Raw genomic sequence first — 14,261 nt, 5'->3', positions numbered from 1 at the left:
CTCCCAATTTAATTCTTTACTCTTTGTCAGAAAAAAAGAAATTTGGATATAAAAATATTTCGCAGTTGCGACTTGAGCCTGCTCTATGCCCCTAGTTGGGGGCGGCAAGGCAAGAGATACTGTAAAAAGAGTAAAACTGCAGTATGCAGTTGAAAATGTCAAGGTGTTCACAATCAGACTGATCTGTCTGAACTCCCTACAATTACTCCCTTGACTCTGCTGGCAAAAGAGGGGAAGAGAACCTGTGGCTCAGTGACTAAATCACTGCCTAGTATGTATAACTTTCCAGGTTCGAATCCCATAAAGGGTATGGCTAACTGATGAAGGCAAAAAAAGCCAGAAATGGTCCATCTTAGTCTCCCAATTTAATTCTTTACTCTTTGTCAGAAAAAAAGAAACTTGGATATTTATATATATATATATATATATATATATATATATATATATATATATATATATATATAAATATAAATATATATATATATAAATATATAATTCTGCTTTTTTTCTATATCAGCTTGGTTCCTGCAGCCATGTTTTAATTATTTCTGTTGAGGTTATGATTCAAGCCACTGTTGCTTAGCATAATATATGATATCAGGCCACATTTTAAAGAATACTGCTTTAGCACCATAATAAACTCATACAATTAGATTTTAATAAGGGAAGGCTAAATTAAGAGCTCTTAACTTTTGTTAGATCATGCCTCATACGTTTCCATTATAGACTTTCATTGTATACCAATGTTTTGGATGTATTTTTCACGTTAGTTTTCTATTAAACACACTGTACAAGTTCAGATCAGTTTTGCTGAGAAAGTATCAAATTCTTACTTCTTTTTCTCATCTCCTGACAGCATGGGATGGGTATTCCCTCCATTTCTATCGTGCTTCATGAACTAATCAAATTGCTACACCATGCAAAATGCTGTGATGTTACCATTATCCGCATCGGTACCTCAGGAGGATTAGGTGAGTAAAGAGTTTTGCTACTGCCAGGCATAGAGGATGCAGATGAAAAACAGCTCAGAAAAGGTCAGATCTTGATGAGAATTTTATAACATGTTTTAATATATATTTCAAGTCAACAAATTTCAGGCAGCAAAGGTATACACAAAGAGATCACAAATGTGTATTTGGCTAAGGTAACGTCACCCTGAAAATATGGGGCTTGATGTCCTTTCTAAATTAAAGTCATTCGAAATAAATTTTCCTGGGAATCTATATAAGAACAACATTAACTGAAACAAAGAAATATCATACTGTACCATAAAAGAGTGTTTCGCAATAGCATTTATAAAATATTAAACTCCTGGACTTTAATATACGAACTTCTCTTTATACTTGTTCAACCGCAAGCAGCCTATTAATTTTAATCAAAATAAAAGCTTTATGTGCTTTCAGAATGAGTGAAAAAAGCTTCTAGGTCTCAAAGGATTATCTTAAATACCCAAATGAACTTTCTCTGTTTTAAAGAATCTGATCACCTGCTCACCAGATTAAAGTGAGACAATTAATTTCCTTTTTTAGGTTGGTTCTCATGACAGACTAAACAGCAGCTGGAGGATGACACTTGAATCTAAAGCTTAGGCCTCTATGATTGTGGCAAGCATATAACATACGTCATATTTCTAACATTTAAAATAACATTACCAAAAATTACAAATCGTTTATTGTCAAAGTACAACATGTGTACAATGAGATTGGCTGAGCCTCCCTTCATGCACCCCCCATCACAACTCACAATGACAACAAACACACAATCTTATTACACCGTGTGAACATATTGCACAACGTGCCGGCCCCGCAAGTCTATCATACACGGAGTTATTTCCCATTCAGGAGTCTGACAGCCCATGGGTAGAAACTGTTCTTCAGCCTGTTGGTGTGGCTGGCTATGCTTCTATATCTCCTGCCCGATGGTAGGAGAGTAAAGAAGTGCTGACCAGGGTGTGAGTCGTCCCTGAGGATTTTCCTCACTCTTCTAAGGCAGCGGGCCCTAGCGATGTCGTCTAGTGGTATCAGGGGACAGCCCACTATATAGATATAGAACATGACTGACAAGCCCAGCACCTTAACTGCTAGGTCACTGTGCCCCTTTATACATATTGCACATACGTACATACGTACATGCACACCTACAGGCTTATAGAACATAAAATAAATATAGATATAGAACATATCTATAAATTGGGTATGAACTGAATCGTAAGTTTAACAGTCACTTTGAAGAGTGAAATGGGCAGCATATAGCAATAGCACTTAGACTTATATACCACTTCACAGTGCTTTACAGCCCTCTCTAAGCCAGTGGTCCCCAATCCTTGTGGCTTGCCGGCCCAGCCAGGGGGAAGAGGGGAACTGGGCCACGTGAGCGGTGGGCTGGCGTGCCCGCACGCACAGCTCCACTCGCGCGTGCGGGCAGGTCCACTGCTCATTCAAGTGGAGCTGTGCACACGTGTACACCGGCCCTCCACTTGCATGACAGGAGCTGCACATGCGTGTGTGCCAGCCTGCCGCTCGTGTGGCCCAGTTTCAAATAGGCTGTAGCCTAGTAGTGGGCCACGGCTTGGGGATCCCTGCTCTAAGCGGTTTACAGAGTCAGTCTATTGCCTACAACAAACTGCGTCCTTACCAGCCTTGGAAGGATGGAAGGCTGAGTCACCCTTGAGCTGGTGAGACTCGAATTGTCAGAATTAGCCTGCAATACTGCATTCTAACCACTGCGCTACCGTGGCTCATGTAAAATTTAATAAATAGCTAAATAAAATGGAATATAATCAAAATTCAAAACTTCAGTTGATAGAATATGTATTGTCCTCATTCACCCTGAGTCAAGGGGAGGGGAGGGGAGGGGAGGTTACTGTGTTTTGAGAAGTTCAAAATCTAGGGGTTTTTTGGGAGCTAACCTAAGTACCTCAAATAACTCCCCAAATGTTATGTCAATTACTTGCCTTTCAGTTAATTGTTCACTCAGCTATCTATGATTAAGACTTCCGTTTCTGCATTTGTTTCAGTATGCCTGTGCCACCACCAGGTTTGACCAGGAAATAAGAGGAGGGGGGCTTATTTGTTTTTATGGAGCAAGTTTTAGTTATTTGCTCCAACAAAATAGCCAGATATTGAGAAGAAAAGTTATTACCCACTAAGCTATTTTCATATCAGCCGAGAATACTGAAAAAATGACTGCTGGATGACTAATTGAGCCATCAAAATCTTATGCAGTTAGCACAATCTTCTTGAGATAAGTGACTAATGGGGGGAGGGGATCTTTGGATCATCCAGGTCAGACAGACACAGACAATGACTTATTACCTTGTGTCAGTTCCACCTTTCTCTAAACTGAAATATTCAAAGGTTTTGCTATATTCAGATTTCTAGGATCAAGCTAAAGCTATTGTAAAGACTCAGTTGAGTCAGTGGCTGGTGATTTCATGGACATCTCTATATTCTTTCTTTTGGCTATAATATGGAAGTTGCTTATGATTGCCTTTTAGGATGGTTTTTCAATTTCCTAGTCCGGTCTACAGCTCAAGATTTCTTAATAATCTCTTACTTCATGTACTAACTAGATCTAACCCTGCTTACCTTTGGGGGATAGCCAAGATCAACTAAAGCAGCAGTTCTCAACCTTTTTGGCACCAGGGACCAGTTTTATGGAAGACAGATCCACAATCGGGCACAGGGAGAAGGAACATGCAACCTAGATCCCTCACATGAACAGTTTATAGTAGGGTTTGCGCTCCTATGAGAATCAGTGCTTGATGATCTGAGGTTGAGCTGAGGCAATGATGGTAGCGCTGGGGAGTGGATGCAAATACAGATGAAGTTTCACTCACTCTTCCACCACTCGCCTGCAGCTGAGCTGCCCAGTACTGGTCCGTGGCCTGGAGGTGGGGACCCCTAAGCTAAGGGATGCTATCTACTGTAAGAGGTTCTAATAGTTACTGGGACATAGTTGTCATTTCATATTTCTTCACCACCATGTATTTTCAACTTTTAGGAGTTGAGCCTGGCTCTGTGGTAATAACAGATGTGGCAGTGGATTCCTTTTTCAAGCCCCAGTTTGAGCAAGTGATCCTAGACCGTGTGGTGACACGAAACACAGAGCTTGATAAAGACTTGGCTTCTGAGCTACTCGAATGCAGCAGAGGGATTAAGGACTTTCCAACACTAATGGGCCATACAATGTGCACATATGATTTTTATGAGGGTAAGCATGTTTTTATCCATCTACGGAGATTCTCAATCATCCAGGTCATGGTTGTCCCAAATGTGATGTCCTTTCAAAAGGCAACTGGACTTTCTTGGCTTTTTCCTTGAAAATCTTTTGCTTCTCATCCAAGAAGCTGAAACTGAAGAAGCAAAATGTTTTCAAGGGAAAAAACCAAGAAAGTCCAGTTGCCCAAGCACCCGTGGGACATGTTTTTAACTGAAAATTGAAAATATGGAAACTTTACAGTATCTAGCTAGTTTTGGGGAAGCATCATTTAATGGCTAATGGTCACTTTGATGTCTGTTTCCTTAATGAACTTGAAATCAATAAATATGCTTATGCTAAAATCTCCCTTCTCATCAGTTCTACTGTCAGGAAGATTTCATGGGACTCCTTATTTCCAGAGACGTTGCTCTTGACCTCTCTCACAATCCTGTCCTCATATGGTGTCCTTTTATGAAGCCCAAGACATGTTCTAATCACCCCAATCATTTCCAAATATGTGGGCCACACTGAAGAATTTTAGTTTTATTATTTTTAAGGGAAGCTAATCTCACACCAGCACATAGTATCAGGTGGCCAAACATTTTCACCAAGTTATATAACTGTAGAAAACTTTTAATTAGATATGTTGTTTTATTATCCTATTGTTTTTTTCCCCTTTCCCAGTAACAAATTGTTGTATCAAACTATCTTTCCTTTTTACTGTAAAGGTTGGTCAAAGACCGTAATAAAGATATTTGATTTTAATTTGATGCTAAAACCTCTTCCCATATCTACAGTACTCAGAACTAAATTCAATGGAACTTGCTTCCAGATAAGTAAAAGTATTGATTGCAATCATTTTACAAGGGATAAGCATCATTACGCATAACCTTAACTTTCCTAATCCATTTAGCTCCATTATTAGCGGTAATTATCCCACTAATATCTACTCCATTTTTAGTGGTCTATCCTTAGTTACTCTTAAAAATAAGCTTTTGTTAATTTTGAGGACAGTAAAATGGTAGCATTTTGTCCTTTGTTTTATAGGATTTGTTAATAAATATAGAGCCATTAAAGAAAAATGCAACTCTGCATCAATACTTTGGTTCTATTTTAATTATTTGTCTTGTCATTTTAAAGACAAATGTAACAATTAAACTTTAGTTTAGTTTCACTCTATGGAATTTCACTGATAAACAACAAGACAAGTTAATAGGAACAGTCAACACACCAAAAAAACCCCACAAACAAACCAGAATTATTATTTCATTTCTTGACTAAAACTCTAAAATGGTTACTAGAAAGTAGAGAATAAAGTTGTAAGAGAAAAGTGGAACTTTTTTCTGGAAGAATATCAGAGCTAAGGCACTTGAGATATCTGTCACATTTACCCACATTTCTATCAAGGAAATTACTTCAGTGATAGCAAAGCGGTAGATCTAGAGATATTGCAGAATTGGACCTTCTAACATCCCTCAGTACTGACCATTTATATCAATGCTATTGGAATGGTGGTCTAAGGCAGGGGTCCCCAACCCCTGGTCCGTGGACCAGTACTGGGCTGCAGCATGCCAGCAACCAGTCTGCACAAACAAGCAAAGCCCCATCCACAGGATGCAGGCAGCACACAAAACCACGCACCCTCCAGTCCATGGAAAAACCTCTCTCCACGGAACCGGTCCCTGGTGCCCAAAAGATTGGAGGCCTCTGGTCTAAAGAGCTGTCCTCTAATAAGTGAGAAATGGATGGGCAATATAAAAATTAAATTTGATGCACTTAGACTAGGGGTAGGCAACCTTGGCTCTTTTATGACTCGTGGACTTCGACTCCCAGAATTCCTGAGCCAGCATGGCTCAGCTTGGAAACCTCTCCCTTTCCCCTCAGCATGGCTGGCTCAGGAATTCTGGGAGTTGAAGTCCACGAGTCATAAAAGAGCCAAGGTTGCCTACCCCTGGTCTTAGACTATTTACTTCAATACAGTTAATATGTTCCCCATGTATTCAATGATTTTCCCTTCCATCACATCGATTATGTGCCATCAAGTTGATGTCAACTGTTAGAGTACCACAGAGATTGATTTATTTAACCGCTTTGGGGTTAGAAACCACATAGCTAAATCAATCCATGACAATCTGTCCCTAACCTGGTCTTTCATGCCCTCCAACGATGTATTTAACACCACTGTAACTGAGTCCACCCACCTTGTTGCTGGTTGGCCTCTTCTTCTCCTCCCTTCCGCCTTTCCCAGCATTACAACCTTAGACTTTCTGTAGTCTGAAATGTTATTTGAAATAACATGTCTGAAGTAGAATAATTTCAGCCTGTCATTTGTGCCTCAAGTGAGAACTCTGGGTTGATTTGTTTTGATATGTTTATTTTTTTTTCCTTTGCTTGGTGTGACATTCTCAGGAATCTTCTCCAACACCAAAGTTAAAAAAAAGCCATCAATACTCTTCCTAGCTTGCTTCTTCGAAGCTTAACATTCATTTCTATCAAATTAAATAGTGTTATTTAGTGGCAACTTTGGGAGACTCTCAAAGATGAACCAAAAAGCTTTATGGGGCCTCAGACCACTTGTAGGAGTGCAGGCAGGGCGCTTTTGCTTCAGATGCCAAGCAAAACCCTTTTTTAATCTCAGGATTTTTAAATTCCTCAAATGGTTTGTTTTTTTAAAAATTAGGACTTCTGCTGTTTATCCTAGGGACCGATGCCAGTGTATTTGCTATCTATTTTAATTCACTGCAAACTATTCTGGAGAAAGAAAGATGCCTATTAATCCAACTTCCCATCTCCTTTATGACATTTAAGACAATCTAAAACTCTCTTGATTTGCATCCTCAACAACATGTGCCACTTCATTGACTAGAAGATGCAAGCATTTCGTATCAAACAGTTAAAATAAAAGAGCCCCCAGTCAATCATCATATCATCATGTTAACAGCTGGATTACATTCCAACTACCTCCTGTGACAGGATTATAGCTTCCAAAATTACCTTCCCCTAAGAAAAATGTCAAGAAGTCTGGCATTTACATAAGTACCCATTAGTCTCTCTCACTACCCCAGGACCTTTTCTTTGGAGACAATTAAATGCTGTTTGCAAAGTGGATAAAACAGAAGAAACTGAGAGAAGTCATCATCTATGGAGCCTGTGGAAACCTTTGGCTGGCCGATCTGAGTTGTGGCTCCCTTTTATGAAAGCCAGTTCAGAAACAGAATGGCAATGGAATAGCTTTGTCCTGGTTGATTCTGCTGCAGGGGTAGATTTGCCACTTGTAAAACAAAACAAAACAAAAACCGAGAGATACAAAGAGAACAGCAACTGGCTTAAAGCAGTAATTAAAAAGATTGATTTGCAAAATATGTTCATTTTATAAGGAAGCCTTTATCACACGCAAAGACTCAGATTTCTAGAATGTTCAATTTAGGGTTCATCAGACTGATTTTACAGAAATCTGTTAATATTTTACATTGGTTGCGTTTGTAGCTGAGTTTTCCTCTTCCATCCAGATGTTCCCTGCTTCCTTCTCTGCGGGATAAAGGTGATGCAAGTAACATGCAGGGAGAGACTGGCCAATGGTTGGCGCTTGGGGTGCTCAGAATTTGGACACTCTAGTAAGAAAAAGCAAAATTAAATGAAAATTAAATATCACCAACAAAAGCACCCATTAGCCTAGACCAGGGGTAGGCAACCTTGGCTCTTTTATGACTTGTGGACTTCAAATCCCAGAATTCCTGAGCCAGCATGGCTCAGCTTGGAAACTCTCCCTTTCCCCTCAGCATGGCTGGCTCAGGAATTCTGGGAGTTGGAGTCCACGAGTCATAAAAGAGCCAAGGTTGCCTACCCCTGGCCTAGACCCTAGACATACTAGCTAAGTGGCATTTATCCAAATGGAAAGCGGTTCAGACAGTAATGAAGGTATTACAGTAACTTGGTTTTTTTTTCCTTCTCCCAATTAAATGCCAGTCAGTTTTTTCAGTGCAGCAAGTAGTAAAAGCATCCAGAGGTTGTGTTTTGTGAGCTTTCTGCTTTACAATGAACTTGCAGCAGGAGGTTCAAATATACCACCATGCATTTTTCTGTAGGAATAGTGCTGCTTTCATTATTGGCGTCTGCAGCTTTCCTCCCGCACAGGGTGATAAAGAACACATTAGCCTTAATTTATTATCTGCACCATTAAAGGCATTTTTACATTCTCTTCTTTTTATGCATTCTGTTCTGTCATTCACTTCTTGCATTTCATGGAAATGTTAAAAAGTACACGGCAGATAAGTTATTAGTATTTCCAAGAGCAGGATATTAAGGTGCTGGTTTGTTTTTTTAAAATGGGAGTTTCTTTTTTTATTTAAGTAGGATGTCAGAAGGTTACCTTTAGGCTTTCAGAAGAAAGCATTCCTTGCAGAAATCAACTGGGCCAATGCTGTGGAGGTCAGGCCACATGAAAGCACAACAGACTGACATTTTTATCTTTCCCTTTCCCTTTTGAGGCCAAGGACGGTTAGATGGAGCATTGTGCTGCTTCTCTAATGAAAAAAAGCTAGAGTATTTAAAAAGAGCCTACAACGCCGGTGTGAGAAACATAGAAATGGAATCCACAGTATTTGCTGCGATGTGCAGGCTTTGTGGCCTGAAAGGTAAGTCAGGGGACTTCTGGGAAAGTTCTCCGCCCTTGGGTAGTCCTGTTTTTGTTTCAGTTTCAATAGAGAGGCACTAGGTCTGGGGTAGGCAACCTTGGCTCTTTTATGACTCGTGGACTTCAACTCCCAGAATTCCTGAGCCATCATAGCTCAGTATGGAAACCTCTCCCTGTCCCCTCAGCGTGGCTGGCTCAGGAATTCTGGGAGTTGAAGTCCACGAGTTATAAAAGAGCCAAGGTTGCCTACCCCTGCACTAGGTTTAAGAAACTGTTCTCTGTGGTCCTCCCAGTCATTGGGACTCAGGCAGTGTCTTTTCTAACTCCTATCTAAAGCCTTTCAACCTAGCCTGCTGCCAGCCCCAGAACTTCCCTACAGATCCAAACAAACTGAGGCATTTCTAGTTATGAGCAGGTGACGTGACTTTATTTTCCCATATTCAGACTACAGTTGAGAACATCTGTGCATTACTCCTTGCAGGAAAATAACCATTTTAGATACACACCCCGATTTACACAGATAGAAGAATAACCTTACGCTATAGTAACTCAGAGGGGTGAACTCTTGATGTCCAGAGGTTTCTTCAGCATCACATCCATGCACCTTGGCAGTTTACTTAAAGAGGCAATGCATTTTCAACTACAGTTACACTCAGTGCAGTCCCAGTTTTCCTTTGGCAAGCCACAGATTCTCTTCCAAAAATCTCACCTCTGATTACTTGGACTCTCATGGTGCTCCTTACTGGCTCCTCTGCATCCAGTCAGCTCCTTGTCATCTCTTTGGTTTAGCTGGTCCCAAGTTACTTGCCCAGGCTGTGGTCTCCTTGCTTTGACCCTCTCTCAAGCTGAAGCACCACATGATTTCTTTCATGGGTTGCACTTGCCCACCAATCCAGGCTGTGGTAGACAGCCCTGTGTGATCTCCTTTTACCTCTTACTGTAATCAGGATTAATATTTATATCCTACGTCCTTCTGTCTCTTACGTATCTCCCTTTGCTCTTCTTAAGCTACCCATTTTTCTTTCCTCGTCGCTTCTTTTTCTTACTCTTGAGTGACTTTTCTATCTCATTTTATGTGTCTGAAGTCTTTTTATCTCCTTGAGTTGCTTTCTTATATCCCCCCCCCACATCTTTTTCATTTTCCAAACCTTTCTTCAAGTCCTAATCCCTCTGGGTTAAGGCTGTCCCTTGGTCTTCTCCTTGGCCTTCATCTGTGTTTGCCTTGGCCCCAGTCTGTTATTTGCCTTCCACAACTCCACTTCAAAAACTCTAAAGTTAACTTCTTCTTCTCATAGTTGGGGAGAGAGTCACCTCCTCCCACCCTTATTTGTTTTCTCACTGGCTCCTTTTTCTCTAATCAGATCAAATTATCTTTTTCCCCCTCTAATTTACTTTTATATGCCCCTTCTTCTTTCCTACATCCTGTTAATTATAAACCCGAAACACCCAGATTGCTAGACACAAGTTATTTCCTTGCTTCTCATGCTAAACCCCTAGCAATTTTCACCAGTTTTGCTCATTTCCCAATCTTTACTGCAACCACTTGGTTACCTTAATTCTTGTTTGCTGAACTATATCAATCCACTGTGCAGGAAGGTAGGCACAAAGTTCACTTTGTTAAAAAAAATATGGTTGCAATATATGTATTTCTAATTATCAATCCGGTATTTTGATAAGAAAATAATTCAATAAATTTAAAATTGCTTTTTGGCATAATAAAACAGGTAAGTAAAAGTAATGATTTCAGTAATTCTTTGTAATTCCCTGGAAGCTGCCAAAAGCTGTAAGAGGAAAATGATGCACTAGCGCGGGGGTAGGCAACCTTGGCTCTTTTATGACTCGTGGACTTCAACTCCCAGAATTCCTGAGTCAGCACTAGTGTTTAGTTTTGATACAATATTCAGGGGAAAAAGGGGTTCCGATTGAAAGGTATTGATTCACAAATCCTTGGATCAGATGTGCCGTCCACTTGCTACTTATAATTTTAAGAACAAATTATGTTTTTACATGTGTAATTCAGCCACACGCCACAATACTTTTGCAATTCTGAAGAAACAATGTTATGTCACATTGTATAAAGCACTTACAAAGGTTCATAGTAAGGCTGTCATATCTAAATGATCGCTAGAGCAAAGAGAGAGAGAAAAAAAATCTAGATTTTTGCAATCCAGATGATGTTGAAACGGTGAATAGTATTGTATAATATTTTAACACTTTCGCTGTATTAGAAAAACCCCATAAGACATGTAATCCCAGCATAAAGCATATGGTTTTTATTCAATCCATTTTGTTTTTTCTTACCTGACCCATAAGACTTTAACAAAGTTATTATTACTCCGGGATCATAAATTGGCAGAGGTGCTTACAGCTGAAATCAAAGCTACCAATCCAGTCCTGTCTGATATCAATAAGCTAAAGTTTATTACTGGTGGATAAAGCAGAGAAAGCAAGTCTGGTGAGGAATCCAAGTTCTCCAAAGAACTTTGTTCACAAAGTCAGATCAGAGAAATTATTCTAGTATTCGAGTACCCTCAGGCAGGGCTTAAATACTGGAAATATCCTGAGCACAGCATGTATTCATTAGCTCTGGTTATCAGAGCCCAGATACTTAAAAAAACTACCTGAGAAGATCATCCTGCCTAAGGCTAATCACTCTGCAGCTTCTCTCTTTTCTGCCTTTTTCTTCCATGATGCTCATTAAGGCAGTCACTCTTTCTTGACTTGGGCAGCCGAGTCTCTATTTAGAATTTAGAATTCTCAGGACCAATGAGGCCCAGTTCAGCTCTATGATTCACGTTGTTCTTCATCACCTGGACTATCTAAGGTGGGGGTCTTCAAACTTGGCCCTTTTATGACTTGTGGACTTCATCTCCCAGAATTCCTCAGCCAGGCACACTGGCTGAGGAATTCTGGGAGTTGAAGTCCACAAGTCATAAAAGGGCCAAGTTTGAAGACCCCTGCTCTAGGGCTTCATCTTGCTCTCCTTCCTTCTGTGATGAGAACTTGCCTATTGAGAGCATAATGCTCTTCAACCCAACTGGCCAGTATATCCTAAAGATAGCTGAACTGTGTTGGAGCCTCCTATACTAAGGCTTCATCGGAGAAGAAGGGGAGGTGGGGTAATTGCCTCAGTCTACATCATTAGAGGTGTTCTAGATTCCTTTTATAAAGACTTTCGCAAAAGGCGAACAAGAAAAATAGCATGGATTACACTTAGATGATTAAGCCACAAGCAATTGAGTTCAGGCAATATACTAAGTCAAACAGAAACAAACCACTTGACCACTTTTTCACTTTACTGTCCTGTGCTACTATGTCTTACCTGTGGCTCATTCTCAATCTTCTACCAAGGCATCAGCCTTTTAATTGTAATATAACCAGACTGACAGAGTTAATGTGCTGCATTGACATCCACATATATACTTACTGGAGCCGTGGTGGCGCAGTGATTAGAATGCAGTATTGCAGACAAATACAGCTCACTGCCAGGAGTTCGATCTTCACTGGCTCAAGGTTGACTCAGCCTTTCATCCTTCCGAGGTTGGTAAAATGAGGACCCAGGTCGTTGGGGACAATATGCTGACTCTGTAAACCGCTTAGAGAGGACTATAAAATATTATGAAGTGGTATATAAGTCTAAATGCTATTGCTTTTGTAGGTATGCATGCTCCTTTGCTTGATGTCAGCTGTCTCGGCCCCAACTCAATGTGATCCTGAAAAAGTGGGCTTGGGACTAGTTGTTTCTGCAGCATCTCCCACAATATCCCTGAGTTTCACTCCCATTTAAGTTTTGTAAAAAGGAAGTCTCTTCAGCATGAAAAGTAACTCAGTCCCAGCAGCCTGCCATCTAAAATTGTATTGCTGACACCTCAAATGCTAAGCAGCTTTTTATGCCATTTCTACTGCTTGGTCTTATAGAGAACTGCAATAATTTGAGGGCTGAAAATGCAGGTGCAAAAGCTGTGCTTTTCCAGACAAAAACTCTGGTCCTGGATACAGGGATGTTTTTAAATTGGTTCTTGGGAGCTATGTGGGATGGACAATAGAGGACGGGGAAAATAGCAATCTTAGCAGAACCAAAGCTTTTCAAGTCAGCCTGAGAAAAGTCCCTGCTGTGTGTGCGTGTTGTGTGCGTGCTTGCTTGCACAGGTTTATGCATTTAGTTTCATCTTTTTAGAAACTGCAAAGGGTTCTCCATTTGCACTGGCATTCAAGGCAGTGAACAACTGATTTTATTTAAAATGCTGCTGAAAACAGAGAGTACTTTCCTTTCATTTTGAGTTGAGTAGATGAAAGCTATCATGTAAACCAGGGGTGTCAAACTGCTGGCCTGTGGGCCGGTTGCATCATACGGAGGCCGTGCCCACCCCAGCTCCGGCAATGCAAAAAAAAAGTCATGATATATCGTGACATGTCACGTGATGCGGTGAATTTGACACCCGTGATGTAAACCCTAAACTAAAACTAAGCATCTCACAGTTAAAATTCAAAGCACCCTGCCACAGGGCTTCCAAGTCTACTTTGACTCCCATGTGGGATGATGCAGTTCTACCCATTTTGAAGCTTTCCCCTCCCCAAAATAATAAGGGCAACTGTTGTCCACCCAAAGGTTGTCCACCCTTGCTCTAGTGTAGCAAATAACTTAGGATGCTCAACAATAGTGTTTATTATACATGATATTTTTGTTTTCATAAAATCTGGTCTTATTCCTCACAGTATTGTATTGTTTTTGATATGTGGGCAGTTCTGACCAAGAGCATGGCTTATGGGGAAGGTTTAAATGCTGCTTTTCTCCCTGGTTGATTTTAGTCTCTTAAAACCTTCCAATCACAGATAGATGCAGTAAAGCTTGTCACGGGAGCCTCCCAACTCAGGGAGGGGTTTTAAAACTTTCCTACCAAACACTCAATTATCCTTGTTGAGTTCTGAAGCGTTCATCGGGGCCTCCAGTTATGCACCTGCTTTAAACTGAGTAAAAACAAAATGCACGTGTTGTTAAGAGCCATGCAGATGTTTTAAAAGGTAGCAATGTAATGATATTGTTTCCCTTTTGAAGTACAGTAAATAAGTATTGGCAGCCCTAGCAATGTTTTGTTATAGTTCTGCAACAGTTGTCCTTTCATTTGAAAGTTGTTTAGTAAAATTCTGCTACATCACATTTGCAGTCTTGCAGTAGAATTTACATTGACCGCGATTATAGCTGTTATAAAAACAACGCTGACTTTCCCCCCCCCTCTGTTTTCCTCTGCTTTCAAGCTGCAGTAGTCTGTGTGACTCTCCTTAATCGATTTGAAGGAGATCAGATCAAAGCCTCCCATGAAGTTCTAGCTGAGTATCAGCGACGACCTCAGCAATTGATTGCAACATTGATCAAAAAACGCCTTGGGTTGATTAATGACACGGAATTATTAGATAATGCAGTAGTCTA

The 14,261-nt window shown here is 40.4% G+C and overlaps 1 protein-coding gene across 1 annotated transcript in view; it reads left to right on the top strand.

Moving 5' to 3' along the window:
- UPP2 (uridine phosphorylase 2) overlaps nt 1–14,261 on the top strand; it is a gene marked incomplete at its 5' end in the record, with an annotated part of 30,516 nt that overhangs the window by 11,269 nt on the left and 4,986 nt on the right. The window contains 4 exons of the mRNA XM_029284955.1: nt 857–971; nt 4,003–4,212; nt 8,688–8,834; nt 14,090–14,253. Coding sequence (XP_029140788.1) covers nt 857–971; nt 4,003–4,212; nt 8,688–8,834; nt 14,090–14,253 — 636 coding nt within the window. The remainder of the gene's footprint in view (nt 1–856; nt 972–4,002; nt 4,213–8,687; nt 8,835–14,089; nt 14,254–14,261) is intronic.

This window comes from Protobothrops mucrosquamatus, unplaced genomic scaffold, assembly GCF_001527695.2.
Source record: "Protobothrops mucrosquamatus isolate PMUCROS unplaced genomic scaffold, P.Mucros_1.0 scaffold1139, whole genome shotgun sequence".
NCBI classification, from domain to species: domain Eukaryota; kingdom Metazoa; phylum Chordata; class Lepidosauria; order Squamata; family Viperidae; genus Protobothrops; species Protobothrops mucrosquamatus.
The sequence above is the reverse complement of the archived record's forward strand: the minus strand, read 5'-3'. Positions and strand labels throughout refer to the sequence as shown.